This window comes from Ranitomeya imitator, chromosome 2 (genome assembly GCF_032444005.1).
Source record: "Ranitomeya imitator isolate aRanImi1 chromosome 2, aRanImi1.pri, whole genome shotgun sequence".
Classification (NCBI taxonomy): Eukaryota; Metazoa; Chordata; class Amphibia; order Anura; family Dendrobatidae; genus Ranitomeya; species Ranitomeya imitator.
Window position 1 is genome coordinate 854,081,018 of NC_091283.1, and position 16,490 is coordinate 854,097,507.

At 46.7% G+C, this 16,490-nt stretch overlaps 1 protein-coding gene across 1 annotated transcript in view; it reads right to left on the minus strand.

Annotated features, from left to right (window-relative positions):
* Positions 1 to 1,606: 1,606 nt before the first annotated feature.
* The window catches only part of EIF3A (eukaryotic translation initiation factor 3 subunit A), a 36,691-nt gene continuing 21,807 nt past the window's right edge, over positions 1,607 to 16,490 (minus strand). Inside the window, exons 19-22 of the mRNA XM_069754406.1 lie at positions 14,948 to 15,080; positions 2,943 to 3,061; positions 2,277 to 2,449; positions 1,607 to 1,970 (exon numbers count right to left, since the gene is read on the minus strand). Coding sequence (XP_069610507.1) covers positions 2,277 to 2,449; positions 2,943 to 3,061; positions 14,948 to 15,080 — 425 coding nt within the window. The 3' untranslated portion in view covers positions 1,607 to 1,970. The remainder of the gene's footprint in view (positions 1,971 to 2,276; positions 2,450 to 2,942; positions 3,062 to 14,947; positions 15,081 to 16,490) is intronic.

The window sequence follows — 16,490 nt, forward strand, 5'->3', positions numbered from 1 at the left end:
GTTGCCTCATCAAAGGGGTATGTCATTTTGAAGGGGCCCCTTTTTGTTGGCTTTCCCCATTGTTTGTTAATGAGACCCTGCTCACATTAATAGGGAAGGTTTTGTTTTTTTCTGATCTAGAGTCCCTAATATTATGTCTTGCACCGATTTTTAGGTCGACTAGTCCCATTGGAGACATCACTGCTTTTACCAGATTGTCCACTTCTTCTAGTGGAAATCAATGACCAGTCCTGGAGTCACTTTCTGATGAGGAAGACATTGAGGAAGAGTCCTGCAGAACCCTTCGTCTGGCTCAGTAGCTGATAACGTGGGAGGTTTTGTGTGTATGTGATGTTTTTCCTGAGTGGGAGGCAGCTCGAGGACGTCTCAACCTCTGCTCTAATGAGGGATCTTAGACTAGAGGAGAAATTTGGGGATTCCTCTGAAACATCTCGTTTATGAAAGACTGGCATAATCTTTCAGGCCATGCCCTGGCCAACCCCTGGCCACACAGAGCACAGGCTCTGTGATTAGACTTTGCTGAGCTTTTGTTGAGAATCTCCTAGACATACAAGGTAGAGAGAAGAAAACCTTAACAGGTTGAACTTTCACATAGATGACTCAACGGGGTACCCGAACAGGAGGCAGAATATCATCCGAAATCTCTGGCTCTTCTGCTGGAGCTGTGCCGACTTGACCTGGAGCCCCTGGTACTGCGTGCTCGAGCGGCTGGAGACACTGTGACTGATGCTCCGGCTCTGAATAATAGAAAATCACAGGAGCCCCTGCTTTCCCGGCAATACTCCCTTGAAAAGGATTGTAGTAAGGGGATTAGCAGCCCAGCACGCTCCTGCAGCTTCCCACCCCTGAAAGTACGATTCTGGGTGAAAGGTCCCGGCGCGTGTCATCAGAGCGTGACTTCCGCTTTGCACTTTCACTGCGCATATGAGAGGCGATGCTGCCGGCTACCATGCAGTTATGGTGCCGCAGACCCACGTCCGATGGGTGATACCCCCATAGGGACCCGTGACACTTCCAGTGGGAGTCTTCATTCTTCTTTTTCTTCCTGCCACTGTCCATGAAGGATCACCCATCAAGAACAGGAAACAACTTGATGTGCAGATCTGCACCACCCTTTTTATCTTGAAGATTTCCTGTCCTTGAAGGGAGAATCCTCTCTCACTGGTGCCGTCATGGGTAACAGAAAAAAAAAAAAAAAAAAAGATTTGAATATATGAACAAGAAAATTAAAAGCATACGTAGGCCAATACCTGAAAATGTGTCCGGTCATGGACGGAAATAACTCCTGAACTAGTTGGGCAGTCCATCAAGAATTCCATCTTTCAGAGACGTGCGATATGGCCTCACCGGCACTGATGTGACCTAATAAGAGGTCCTGGCTCCGAAGTCACAAGGAATAGAAACTTGTGCTGGGACTTTCTTTATTTCCCTTCTATTGCCAGTGGGAAATCTCTCCACTTACCTGATGGTAGGAGCAGCTCAATGCCAGGTGAAGACAGACATCCACAATGGCCGCCTCAGACCTCGGCACTGGTTCTGCAAGGTGGGGACGGACTGGAGTAAATGAATCCTTACTTCTGTTTCATCATCAAACACAACACACAAATTGTTGCCAAGTTTTATTTCTTTTTCGATAAGCAGAACTAAATCCTGTGTTCACCACGACATTAAATCGCACATCATTGTGATACAAGACAACGAAAGACTCATGGGAAAAGAAAACCTAAAATCAGAATTCCCTCACAAAGATCATGTGAGGACTTCACCATCCTGCATACACATGGAGAAGCAGATCACACAACCTCCTGGGGTCACTCCGATAAATGGTCATCTCCATCCATGGAAGCTGTGTTCCCACCCTGCTGAACAGGCATCACTTCATCGTGGTTTGGTCTTTGCTTTGTGTAATCACTGAAGAGTCGCAATGCAACAAGGAGCCAAAATGTTTTATTAAATTGTGACCATTAGCCCTAAAACACAAAGAGAGACAGGAAGTTACTAGCGTGCTCGCTTAGAAAGGCGGAGGAGAGCGTTACCCCTTATCTAGAAGGCAAGTGAATCCTACAAGACCAAGATAAGGTGAAGTCAGCAAGAATAATGGCGAGAAATAAAAACAGGGTGGTCACAAGATTGTGCTACACTTGCTATCCATAGGAGGACCGGAGACGTCGTCTGCACAGACAACTACTGCCATTTATGTCACTCTACTTGGACCTGACAATTTATGATTTTAAAGTAATATCTGGAAAGATGGGGGAGGAAAACAAAGGCCGTACCTAGCGGCGCACGGTCGTCCACCCTTCCTCATCGGTCTCATTCTTGGTACGACGAGCTGTTTCTTTATCCTCTTTCTTTTCTGTGCGCCATGAACTTTTCTCCTTGTCGGCAGCTGGAGCTCGTCGGGGAGTCCCACGTTCCTCTTTATCTTCTCCTATTCGCCACTGACTCGCTGTAATAGAGAAAAGAAGAAGATTAAACCTGGAACCACACGAAGATACTTGCAGGTCTCCAGCTATGAGAAACGTAAGTGTTCAGAAGGACAAATGCAATCTGCACTTCGAAGAACACTCACAGATGAGCGCTGCAAGGTGACAGCTACTTCTTCATCACCCGCCTTCATAATAATAATAATCATCTTTATTGTTATATAGCGCTAACATATTCCGCAGCGCTTTACAGGTTGCACACATTATCATCGCTGTCCCCAATGGGGCTCACAATCTAAATTCCCTATCAGTATGTCTTTGGAATGTGGGAGGAAACCGGAGAACACGGAGGAAACCCACACAAACACGGGGAGAACATACAAACTCCTTGCAGATGTCGTCCTTGGTGGGATTCGAACCCAGGACCACAGCGCTGCTGTGCTAACCACTGAGCCACCGTGCTTCATATGTCCAATACTCAATAATTAGGTCTAGGGAACAATGAGACTGACGTACGTTCATCCCCTTCTGTCCTTGCAGGACGTCTTCGGTCATCCTTCTGGTCTTCATCGCCAGGTGAGGTTCTCCTAGCTGTTAAGCCACTTTCTCCTCCACGTCGCCAGGCTGACTCCTCTCTACAACATACAGCGGTGATTATAAGGAGGTCGTGAAAAACTACCAGAAAAAACTTATATAGTGAGCAAAACGGGAGGGCAGTACTATCTATAAAAGAATTACCTTCTACACACTTGTGAGCATGGACTACACAAAACAAGTGAGCCCGCTAGCCACATGACAACATTTTGTTAAATTACAAAAAATCTTTTATCACAACATACGTAATAAAAACATTTAAAAAGCCAAAAAGACTTGTATACCACCCCTCCTTTAATGCACATGTTTGAGAGAACCTAAAAAATTATAGATTCATGTGAAAAGCCTTTAAGAGATGACAATGGAGTAATCCAATAAAGGAGATAGCATGTGATGTTCCCCAGTATAAATAACAAGAAAACATTATGTAAACATGTCCTTGTAGAAACCTTAATAGTAGTACACATATAGATCCAACAAACCCAAAGCACCAGAAGAATCCAAGGTAACACATCCAAAAATGACAACACGTACAAGCATGGACCTGTACACAGCAGCCATGACACAGGGAGCAGAGACCCCACGCGTATCGCCACTACATGTGGCTTCCTCAGGGGTAATGGTGGAAGTATGCCCAGAGTCTGTTCCATATATACGCACAATTAATGAAATAGATCAAAGATAATGATTACCACACGGTGAAGGAGATGAGGATATCAAGTCTGGAAACGGAATTCTTAAGTATCAAATGAGAAAGCACAAAGTACTGGCAAGGAAAGGGATCTAGTACAAGATTAACCAGTGAGCAAGCACAAAGTACTGTCAAGGAAAGGGATCTAGTACAAGATTAACCAGTGAGCAAGCACAAAGTACTGTCAAGGAAATGGATCTAGTACAAGATTAACCAGTGAGCAAGCACAAAGTACTGTCAAGGAAATGGATCTAGTACAAGATTAACCAGTGAGCAAGCACAAAGTACTGTCAAGGAAAGGGATCTAGTACAAGATTAACCAGTGAGCAAGCACAAAGTACTGTCAAGGAAAGGATCTAGTACAAGATTAACCAATGAGCAAGCACAAAGTACTGTCAAGGAAAGGATCTAGTACAAGATTAACCAATGAGCAAGCACAAAGTACTGTCAAGGAAAGGGATCTAGTACAAGATTAACCAGTAAGCAAGCACAAAGTACTGTCAAGGAAAGGATCTAGTACAAGATTAACCAATGAGCAAGCACAAAGTACTGTCAAGGAAATGGATCTAGTAGAAGATTAACCAGTGAGCAAGCACAAAGTACTGTCAAGGAAAGGGATCTAGTACAAGATTAACCAGTGAGCAAGCACAAAGTACTGTCAAGGAAATGGATCTAGTACAAGATTAACCAGTGAGCAAGCACAAAGTACTGTCAAGGAAATGGATCTAGTACAAGATTAACCAGTGAGCAAGCACAAAGTACTGTCAAGGAAATGGATCTAGTACAAGATTAACCAGTGAGCAAGCACAAAGTACTGTCAAGGAAAGGGATCTAGTACAAGATTAACCAGTGAGCAAGCACAAAGTACTGTCAAGGAAAGGATCTAGTACAAGATTAACCAATGAGCAAGCACAAAGTACTGTCAAGGAAAGGGATCTAGTACAAGATTAACCAGTAAGCAAGCACAAAGTACTGTCAAGGAAAGGATCTAGTACAAGATTAACCAATGAGCAAGCACAAAGTACTGTCAAGGAAATGGATCTAGTACAAGATTAACCAATGAGCCAGCACAAAGTACTGTCAAGGAAAGGGATCTAGTACAAGATTAACCAGTGAGCAAGTGCACAACGTACTGTCAAGGAAATGGATCTAGTACACGATTAACCAGTGAGCAAGCACAAAGTACTGTCAAGGAAAGGGATCTAGTACAAGATTAACCAGTGAGCAAGCACAAAGTACTGTCAAGGAAATGGATTTAGTACAAGATTAACCAGTGAGCAAGCACAAAGTACTGTCAAGGAAAGGGATCTAGTACAAGATTAACCAGTGAGCAAGCACAAAGTACTGTCAAGGAAATGGTTCAAGTACAAGATTAACCAGTGAGCAAGCACAAAGTACTGTCAAGGAAAGGGATCTAGTACAAGATTAACCAGTGAGCAAGCACAAAGTACTGTCAAGGAAATGGATCTAGTAAAAGATTAACCAATGAGCCAGCACAAAGTACTGTCAAGGAAAGGGATCTAGTACAAGATTAACCAGTGAGCAAGTGCACAACGTACTGGCAAGGAAATGGATCTAGTACAAGGTTGTGAAGGAAGAGGGAGACTCCATTTTGGATTTAATAATTCAGGCCTCTAAGATTATCCAGTGATCTCCCTTCACAGCAGGGTTGTGGCCCTCACCCTTGGGTAAGTACACAATTCCCAAAACAACAGAACTTTTCTATATGGCCAGAGAATCAGAGGACTGAAGGGGAGAAGGAGCAGAGCTGGGACCCCCTGCTGTCTTTTGTGTAAGGCGGCCAACACCAATTCGCTATTAATGGAAGCTCTGGACCGAGCGTCACCGACACCTAGAGATGAATGGGAGCACCATGCATTTCACTGTTAAGTCCAATATACCACCAGAACCCTGGGAGCCCTCCACACACACGTGTCTCATTTTTCTCTAGCTGTCTCGGATACTGATCTATAGATACTGGCTCTCCAGAACCACTTAGCAGACCCAAGTTTGGATTCTCCATATCGGTCCAGCCCCAAAGAACCCACTGAGATGTCAGTCGTCCCGTTTGGACCTCCCAATACGAAGTTATGATCCAAGTGCCAGAATCATTGCATCCTGGCCCACCCCCAGGACCAAGAAGCAGGTGATGTCCTTCCTGAGAACTGCCGGGTACTATAGGAGATTCGTTCCCCACTAAGCCCCTGATGGACCTCACCAAGAATAAAATGCTTGTCTCAGTTGACTGGACAGTCCCATACGAGACAGCTTTCCAGGCGCTCAAGCCCGCTCTCTCTAGCTTCCTAGTACTGCAAGCTGCAGACTTTGAAAGGCCGTTTGTAGCACAGACCGACGCCAGTGACTTTGGCCTCGGTGCCGTGCTCAGTCAGGTTAACTCGATGGGACAGGAACATCCCATCTTGTACCTGAGCAGGAAGCTATTGCCGAGGGAGGTGGCCTACTCTACGGCGGAAAAGAAATGCCTGGCAATTGTATGGGCCCTGCAGCCCTATTTATACGGGCGCCACTTCACCGTGGGAACGGACCACAACCCCCTCAGCTGGTTTCACACGGTCTCTGGGACGAATGGGAGGTTGCTACGCTGGAACCTCGCACTCCAGCAATACCACTTCACCATTCGTCACAAAAGGGGGCGTGACCACGGGAATGCTGATGGGTTGCCCCGGCAAGGGGAGGTTGTGGAAGGGCGCGCAGGAATATGATACTCCCTAGTGCCCTCTAAAGCGGGGAGGTGTGAGGGACAAGGGAGACTCCATTTTGGATTTATTAATTCAGGCCTCATAGATTATCCAATGATCTCCCTTCACAGCAGGGTTGTGTCCCTCACCCTTGGGATAAGTACACAATTCCCAAAAGAACAGAACTTTTCCATATGGCCAGAGAATTAGAGGCCACGTGTTCATGAAGGCGAGGAACAGCAGAGCTGGGACCCCCTGCCGTCTTTTGTGCAAGGTGGCCAACATCAATTAATGGAAGCTCTAGACCGAGCGTCACTGACACCTAGAGATAAATTATGAGAATACTGTGCACCTCAGGGTTATGTCCAATATACCACCAGAACCCTGGGAGCCCTCCACACACACACCCGTGTCTCACCTTTCTCTAGCTGTCCTGGATACAGAGCTATCGAGACCGGCTCTCCAAAACCACTTACCCGACCCAAGTTTGAATTCTCCATATCGATCCAGCCCCAACGAACCCGTTGAGACGTCAGTCATCCCTTTTGTACCTCCCACTAGGAAGCTATGACCCACCCTAGATATTGGGAATTATTTCAGCTAGAAGGTCTAGGGAGGAGATTTCAGTCCAATCCAAAGAGGCGGTGGCAAATATGGGAGGTGGCGAGTTGGGTGTTAAAAGCCTCCACCTAGCTACACACCTTTAGCCAGTGTCATTGTTCTGCCACGGAAGCCGCGTCATGTCACGCGTGGAGACAGACCAGTAACTAAGAAGGTGCCTGTGGATACGAGAGCTTCCCTTCATCCACAAATTATAAGGAACGGTAACGTGACACATGCAGCTAACTGCAATCTCACACCTGTACCCTCCCTTTATCTGTACTTCTGGCTACAATATCTGTTTATTACTCTGTATGTGTGTTCTGGTGAAATATGTGTATATACGAGTGTATATATATATATCTATATGTGTGTAGTGACATATGTCTAGGGTTATATGTGTGACCAGTGATAATGTAACATCTGTCCTGAAGGCAAGTCGCACCTAGGTGTTAATAGGTACTTCCTTGGGAATAGTAGAAATTCTGTCTCCAGATCTCACCAGGAGGTCTAGCTAGGGCCGAAAAGAAAAGCAACATTTGGCACCTTCTAGGTCTTGGAGGGGAGAAGCTAAATTGCGGCCTGAGGGAATCTATCCCTGGGAACCATCTCACACGTGTCTCCAGAGGAAAATATATATTCATTAGTAGAGCGGCCATGCCCAATCAAACAGACCGCAATTATATTAACCTGGGAGGCGGGTCTAGAAACCTGACCTCAGACCAAAGTTATAAATTTAGGCTGCAGACAGAATTGTGTTCACATGATGGGGGCAGCCTGAGAAACTGATGTGATCCAATCTACCTTCTTCCTTCCCTCAGGGAGCAGAAAGCAAACTACCAGTTAGATAATTTCTGTAAGTTTTCTCCTGTTTATTTTGACATTGTTTGCATAAGTTGTCTTATTATCATATTTTTATACCTTTTTCTTATTGCAAGCATTGAACATTTTGCTATTAAAGTATAAAACTTTAACAAGTTGAACCTTGAATGTTCTAAAAGAATCCATAGCCAAAAGGTGTGTGAGCCTTGAGTGATAGACATTATTAGTATTATTAGTTCCGGGACTCATCGCCCGTGTATTCGATGAGTGGTGGCAGCGCGTATGAGCGGGTGTGTGGCCTGGGTCGGTGTGTGATTTATGCTCCCATTACAGCATAGGACAGAGGTTGAATGCTGGACCGAGAGTGGGGAGAGATTAAGCCTTGCAGGCACAACCCCAAGTCACGTGTGAGAGCAGGCACGTGATGAATAAGTGACACCACGGAGTAGGGATCCATGACATCTGTGTATTATCTAGTGCGCTTTTCGGCAATTGAAATATCAATTAATTTTGAGCTGCTCATTTATCTCGAAACCCGATTTCCCCCGTCTGAGTCTGGCAAGTACGTATTTATACGCTACCCGGGGTTGGTTTCAGACCCGATATAAGCTTGCTAATGGACCGGGCTTATATCCAATAAGGAACTGGTGGCAGCATACCGTTCTGGTGTTATTGCGGGATCCTGGCAGTGACGGACCGGAGGTATATATTTTCCCGGCCTGGCACTGGTGATATATATACACTGTCCTCACTGCAGAGTGCCCCGATATCCAGTACGTGACAGGGCAGCCTCTCCGGTGACTACTTACCCTAGATGAGGTTCCCTGACTGACCTTAGGGTAAGGGGGGCACCAGAGAGCTGCGACTCTAAGCTCCATCATAGATTGGTGATGGCAGGGGGACTTCTGTAAACCCCGGCTCTCTCTCGCATTTCCTTCCAAAGAATAACCAGTGAGCAAGCGCACAAACTACTGGCAAGGAAAGGCATTTAGTACGAGATTAATCAGAGCAAGCGCACTGCAACAAGCCAATAACTTACAGAATAATCAGTCATATGATGTCCGTCAGGAAGGTAATCCCGGGGCGTGGCCTGAACGTCCATGTAAGCGGACGCGTGACAGAGCGCTCCCGCTGCTAACGCTGAGTTTATCCTGATAAGCCGCAGCTGAGCGGCGATTCAAAGCGCTTACCGGCTGCAGGAGAGTCCCGGGAGTGCGGCGGTGAATAGCGGCGGCCCTGAGATCGGCAAACATGACCAGGAGGAGACAAAGACGCCGGAGCCGGCGAGGCAGGGACCGGCCAAGATGGCGCCGACGCCAGGGAGAAGGCGGAGAAGGACAACGCGGCATGCCAGAAAAGAATGGCGGTGGCGGCAAAGCTCCAGCAGTTTGCTAGAGTGGAAGCCGCAGGGAACACAGGAAAAGCAGAGGAGGACGCTGGAGGGGACACAGACACAGAAGGAGAGGAGGAAAGCCCAGCAGAGGAGCAGGAGGTACAACAGGGGAGCAGGGATGGTGACATGGCGGTGGTAGCGGGGGGACCTGAAGATAAGGAGTCAGGAGCAGAGCCCACCCTTAGAGATGTCTTTGCACTGGTATCATCCTGCAAACAATCCCTGACCCAGCAGCTACAGGAGGTTAAAGGGGATACAGCCCAGATAAATGCAGCCCTGCAAAAGATTGACAAACGTGTGGGGGCTGTGGAGGAAAGAGTGAGCACGGCAGAAGACCATATAGTGCAGCTGCAGAAAGCGGAGAGGAAGTTTGCTCAAACAATATCGGAGCTGGCTGCAAAAAATGAGGATCTGGAGAATAGGTCCAGAAGAAATAACATTCGTATAGTGGGTGTCCCTGAAAAAACTGAGGGGAGGAATCCCACGGAGTATATTGAAAGCTGGCTCCTTGAGACCTTTGGTGATGCAGCACTGAAAAGTATTTGCGGTAGAGAGAGCCCACAGGGTCCCACCGAAACCACCTGTCCCTGGAGCAAATCCCCGTACCGTGCTTGCCAAAATCCTAAACTATAGAGACAGAGACATTATCCTGAGGAAAGCTAGAGACATGACGGATCTGACAATTGGAGGTCAAAGAATTGCTATTTACCCTGACTATTCCGCCCTGGTACAGAAACAACGGATGATGTTCACGGGTATCAAGAGACGGCTGAGAGAACTGGGAGTGCAATACTCCATGATGTTTCCGGCACGACTGAGAGTGGTAGCGTTGGATAAGATTCATTTTTTCCAGACGCCGGAGGACGCTACCCAGTGGATAGATCTTAACGCTAAAAAACTTAAAGGGAAAGGAGATTGAAAATGTGAGGCGGGTTGGTCGGGAGGTATCTTAATTCTTTCAAAAAGGGAAAAAAAGAGATTGACTGACAGTACACTGGTAATTGAAATGTGAAGGTTGAAGGGTGGAGTTGGATATTACTCAGGGAAAGCACTGGGAGTGCTGATGCGGCGGAGAAGTACGAGGGAGGAAGGGTGTGCAGCGTACTAAAAGTTTATTTAGTTTCTTGCAGTTGTAATACAATACAGGTTCAATTATATTGTTCTTCTAAGAATTGCGCCGAATTCTGTTATAAACGGTAGCGGGAGGCGGAAGGAGAAGGTTACGTTAACAAGAGTGTTCGCAATGGGTGATGGTGCCCCACTCTTGATAAGAGGCAGAATGTATAGTATTGGGGGGTGTGGGGGAGGGGGGAGTGGGGTGAGGGTGGGAAGGGAAGTTAGACAGCTCAGAACCGGGAGTAACGACACAACTAAAGATGATGAGTCACATAATAGGGGACCGCTTTAAGATATTGAGCTGGAATGTGAGAGGCCTGGCGGATAAGTCTAGGAGAGCTGCGAGCTTGCAATATGCGAAGGATCAACGGGCTTCTATGATATGCTTGCTAGAGACGCACTTGATACAGGAGAAAGTGGATGTACTGAATAGACGTTGGATACAGAAGGGGTATCATTCTACCTTTTCGACGTACTCAAGAGGTGTGTCAGTGTTGGTGCCGGTGGGAGTGCAATATGAAGAGGTGAAAGTATGCGTGGATGCTGAGGGTCAGTATGTGGTGATACAATGTATATTGTATGGAGTGAGATTGTGTGTTGCGGCAATGTATATTCCACCTCCATATTCAAGTAAGAAGATCAGGGAGGTATTGGAGAGGGTGGGACGATGGGAACCACTGCCAATCTTAATTATTGGGGATTTGAACAATATATGTGATGACTTTTGGGATAAAAATAAGAACACCCAGAATAGGTCGGAGGGGCACACTACAACATTTGGATCCTATGTGCGTGAATTAGGCATGATTGATCTATGGAGAGTCAGACATGTTGGGGAGAGAGGATACTCGTGCTATTCACCGGCTCATGCTACGCTATCCAGAATTGATATGGCACTGGGTAATCGCCTGTTGGACACAATGGTGGGGGAGGTGCGTTATCTGCCGAGGGCCCTTTCGGATCATAGTCCAATTGAGGTGGAGGTTAGGTTGTTGGGGACACGGACCGCAAGCGGGAGAGAATGGAAGATCCATCCTAACTGGTTACAGAGCATTGACTTGGACGGTATAGGGAAGGAGGTGACGGAATTCTTTGCGTTAAATGATGGGAGTACAGATGCTCTAACCGTTTGGGATGCAATGAAAGCGTACCTGAGAGGGTTACTATTTAGAGACATTAGTAGGTGTAAGAGGAGGACAAGGGAGGCGGAGAGAGTGGCGATGGAGGAGCTGAAAGCCGCGGAGGACGAGATGGTTGTGCTGGGGACTTCCGAGGCAGAGAAAAGATTGAGAACAGCGCAAAATTGTATGGAAAAGATTCTGCTGGGGAAAGCTGAAAGGAAGCGGGAGTTTCAGAGGGTGGCTTATTTTCAGGAGGGAGAGACAGTTGGACACATGCTATCGGTGGTAGCCGCGGCTCAGCGTAGTACCTCGTATGTACACTCGTTGGTTTCGGATGGGGGGAGCAGGGTATCTGAAACACCGGATATTATAAAGGTCTTTGCGGACTTTTACGCGGACTTATATTCCTCCAAGGTCAATGAGTCAGCCGGAGAAACGGAGACTTTCCTTGAGAGTCTGGGTCTTCCGAAATTGAGTGAGGAGGATAGGGTGAGCCTCGATGCCCCTATCACCGAGGAGGAACTGAGTCGGGCGCTGAAGTCTATGGCCAATGGGAAGGCACCTGGGGTTGATGGGTTACCAGCCGAAATCTATAAAAGTTTGGAGGAAGTGCTGATTCCCAGATTAAAGTTAGTACTGGAGGAGGCTGGATGCCAAGGGTTTCTCCCAGCATCTATGAGGGAGGCTAATATAGTGGTTATTCCGAAGGAGGATAAGGATCTGGGGAAGCCTGAGTCATATCGGCCAATCTCTCTGTTAACCATCAATGTCAAGCTCTTGGCCAAGGTGTTAGCTACCCGTTTGTCCAGCGTCATTGCTAACCTTGTACATCCGGATCAATCTGGTTTTATGCCTGACAGATCTACAGCGGTTAATCTGCGGAGGCTGCATATGAACCTGCAGCTGAAGTCTGACAATTGTGGCCGAAGGGTTATTGCATCCTTGGATGCCCATAAGGCGTTTGACAGTGTGGAGTGGGGATATCTCTGGCGGGTGTTGAAATGTATGGGTATTGGCCCGCAATTTGTGGCGTGGACTCAACTGTTATACTCACTACCAACAGCTAGAATTAGAGTGAATGGGGAGCTTTCTCAACCTATAAAGCTGGCCAGAGGTACGAGGCAGGGTTGCCCACTGTCGCCCCTTCTATTTGCCTTAGCTGTGGAGCCACTGGCCGCCAAGATCCGGCAATCGGATGAGGTCCCTGGGTTCAGATATGGGAGTGTGGAGGAGAAGATTGCGTTATATGCAGACGACATCCTACTGTTCCTAGCGGACCCGGATGAAGCCTTGAAAGGGGCTATCGAGATCGTTGGGAAATTTGGAGACTTATCGGGATTGAGGATAAACTGGGATAAATCGGTCCTCTTTGAGGTGGATGAGGTGGAGGAGAGTAGAAGTGAGCCATTGGGAGAGGGGCGGCTTAAGGTAGTATCCCTTTTCAAATACCTGGGAATATGGATCTCGATGCCAGTTACAGAGTTTTTATATAGGAATTTGACACCTCTCATGGGCGCTCTTAAAGCAAAAGTGGATGCGTGGAATAAATTACACTTATCGGTGGTAGGTAGGGTTAATCTAATTAAAATGGTTCTGATGCCCAAATTACTCTACGTCCTACATAACGCGCCAGTTTGGATTCCACGTGGGAAATTCCGGCAGATTAATGCTCTATTTAGAAGTCTGATATGGGGGAGGCGGTGCCCACGTATTCGCCTGGAGACGCTTCAGCGACCCAAGGAAGATGGAGGATTGGCTTTACCCAATCCTGAGTTATATTTTCTTGCAGCCCAGAGCCAACATTTGAAGGGCTGGGCGCGGGAGGCGTCTTCCAGTGCGGTACAGCACTTGATGGAGGGGATGACGGACCGACGACCGGTAGCGCAGTGTCTGGAGGATGGTTCCTTGGATGCATTGGGGAAATTATACCCAACTATGTTTTTGATATATAAATTATGGACCAGACTGCGACAGATTCGGGGGGTCACGGGGCTGACTAAATTTACACCGATATGGTTTAATAATAATTTGGTTGAGTTTGCGGCCCTTGGAGTGCTGACGGAGTGGAGGGCCAAAGGAATCCACTTGGTGGCTCAGATAGTTCAACAACGAGGATTAAAGTCCTTTTCGCAGCTGCAAGGGGAGTTTGGACTGAGACCGACTGGGGAATATCAATATGCTCAGATGAAACATGCTTTTAAAGCTCAGAACAAGGGTGGTGGTATTGAGATCCAGGAGGACATAGTTCTGGAATACGTGTGTGGGGAAGGGTCCACAAGGGGAGTCATTACCACCCTTTATAAGGACCTTCTACATGCACATCTGCTAGACTTCCCTTTAAAAGCGAGAGCGAAATGGGAAAGAGATTTAGGCCCAATGGAGGATGAAACCTGGGAGTCGGTGTTGGAGTGGGTTCCACGAGTGTCACTGAGTGAGCCGTACAGACTATCGCAGCTGTACATCTTACACAGAGTCTATAAATCACCGGAAGTGTTGCACAGAGCGGGGTTGCGTGCTGACTCCGAATGCCCGAGATGTGGGACTGAGAATGCAGGAATATACCACATGATGTGGACATGTCCAAGACTGGTTACTTTCTGGTTGGTGGTAATGAGCCGTGTGGAAGGGGCGTATAAATGCAGAGTGCCGAGGGATCCGATAGTGTGTATACTGGGACATGTAGAGGAAATCAGAGTGGATAACACCTGGAAGATAGCAATAGCTAGGCTATTATATATGGCAAGGAATAGCAAGGAACTGGATCAAAGAGGAACCGCCTACAAGGGGTGAATTCCTGAATTATGTTAAATATGGTCTCAATTTGGAAAAGGGGGTCTATAAAAGACGTGGGAAAATAGAAACATTTGACAAAATGTGGTCTCCGTGGCTCGAGCTGGGATGAGTAGTTATGGGAAATGGGAGGATAAGGGCCTCTGAAAGGAAGAGAGTGCTAGAGGAACAAGCGAACATAAGTGAGTCAAATGGCTCAAAGAACCATCAATACTGGTAACAAAAGTATAACTGGGTATGAGCTGTCAGGGGAGGGGGGGGGTTGGGTTTTGTTGGGATTGTTGGGGGCTTGGAAAATGTTAAAATTTTGCAAAATACTGGAAAATGCATAAATTGTATTGTTCACATTTGCTTTCAATAAAAAACTATTTAAACAAAAAAAAAAAGGAAGGTAATCCCGGCGTCTGCGCACAAGAGGAAATAGAAATATGCAGGCGCATAGTGCGATCAGTGCTGTACATGTGTGGAGGAACGATAGATCACACCTTCGCACTGTACAGCAGTCTTTCCCTGTCGATATAACCCATTTTATGCTCTGAGATATTGTACGTATTATATATATTGAGATTATGTATGTCTGTTTTGTAAATGAAGATTTGTTGGTCACTTTACACAATGTTGTGATCCTGACTAGCGTGCTCACTTCTTTTGTCCTTTGCACAGGGACTGTGCACTGTCCTATCATCTTAACTCACCGGACAGGCTTCCTCACAAGCTCAGAATCTGGTTCCTTCTCACTCCTGGACCATTCATGATCTTCAGAAGGCTTTGTTTCCCGTGGAGGCCCCCAGCTGTCCTCCCGAGCCTTTTCACGTTCTCGCCACCCTCCTGCAAAAGTTATATCATTGAAAGGACATGTACAAAAGAAAGACTTTCCACTTCTCTGTGATCCACGGTGACTGCCCAATGTGGACTGTGAGGCTGGTCCCGCTCGGCTCATCCCAAGCACAGCAGACACCAGAGTCATCTTTTAGCTTTAAAGCCCACAGACAACTCTGATATCAGAATAATGATTTTTGTCTTCGATGTACTTAAAAGCTGCACTAAATTTCATCACTTCATTCCTCCTAGGATTTTCAGATGCCTGAAAAGTGGCTTCTAAAAATCTCCTGGATTCAGGTCCCTCAGTGAAGAAGGACACGGGCATGCTCCACCCTCATACTGCGCCTGCGAGCCTCCCTGCAGACCACCCGTGTCCAGCACTCCCTACACAGCGTAATCTGCCCCCTCTGATGACTGGGATAGTTTCATTCACCTTTCCCCTGCTATGTCTAACACAGAGATGATGGCCACCCACGTGAGATTACGCAGACTAGCCGCTACATTAAGGAGTGTCAAATAGCACAACAAAAACAATAGGAAATTATCAATTAGATTTGAATTAATGAAACAATACATGAAAAAAAATTAAGATGTCTACGTTTCTTAGGGAGGACTTTTCACAACTGTTGCACTTATACACTTTACACTCCTTTGGTACTTTGTGGTTTGTCCTGATGAAGTCAGATGACTGAAACGCGTTGTTTCTCCACTGTATACTCCTGCACATACTAGAAGGAATAGAAATAAAATCGATTTTATTTTCTGCCCTCCATAACGGAGATACAGGGCATCAAAATTGCTGGCCCCTATTGAGGGGCATCATAGTGGGATGAAAGTACAGTTGTATCATACACCACACACGATGCCAGTAATTTCAGCACCCTGTATCTCCACGATCAGGGGCAGAATTTGGGGAATTACCATAAAATCTCTCTTGGAGTCTTCTTTGTGGGACACGGGAAGCCATGGGTGTATGCTGCTGCCACTGAGCAAAAAAGTTAACTCCTCCTTACAGGTTACACCACCAACTGGAACCACTCTAATCAGTTAGTGAGAGAAGCAACAAGAATAACTTCAAACCGGCTAAATATAGGCAGAAACAAGGGGTGAGTTCTCCTTCAATGGAAGTCTTCAAACAGAGGCTGGACAGACACGATGACCCTTTATGTCTCTTCCAACTCTAACATTCTAGGATTCTAATGACAATTGCAGTGTTCCCAAATGAAGACGCTGAGAAAGATTTTATGGTGAGTACTCAATATCCCCTTTTCTCTCTCTCTTCATTGGAGGACAGATGTCCTAAAGCAGCCCCAAGGGTGGTAAAAAAGGAGGCACCTAATCTCAAGACGGAGGCTGGCCCACTGCCACTCGCAAGACTTTATGGCCCAGACACGCATCTGTCAAGACATAGGTATG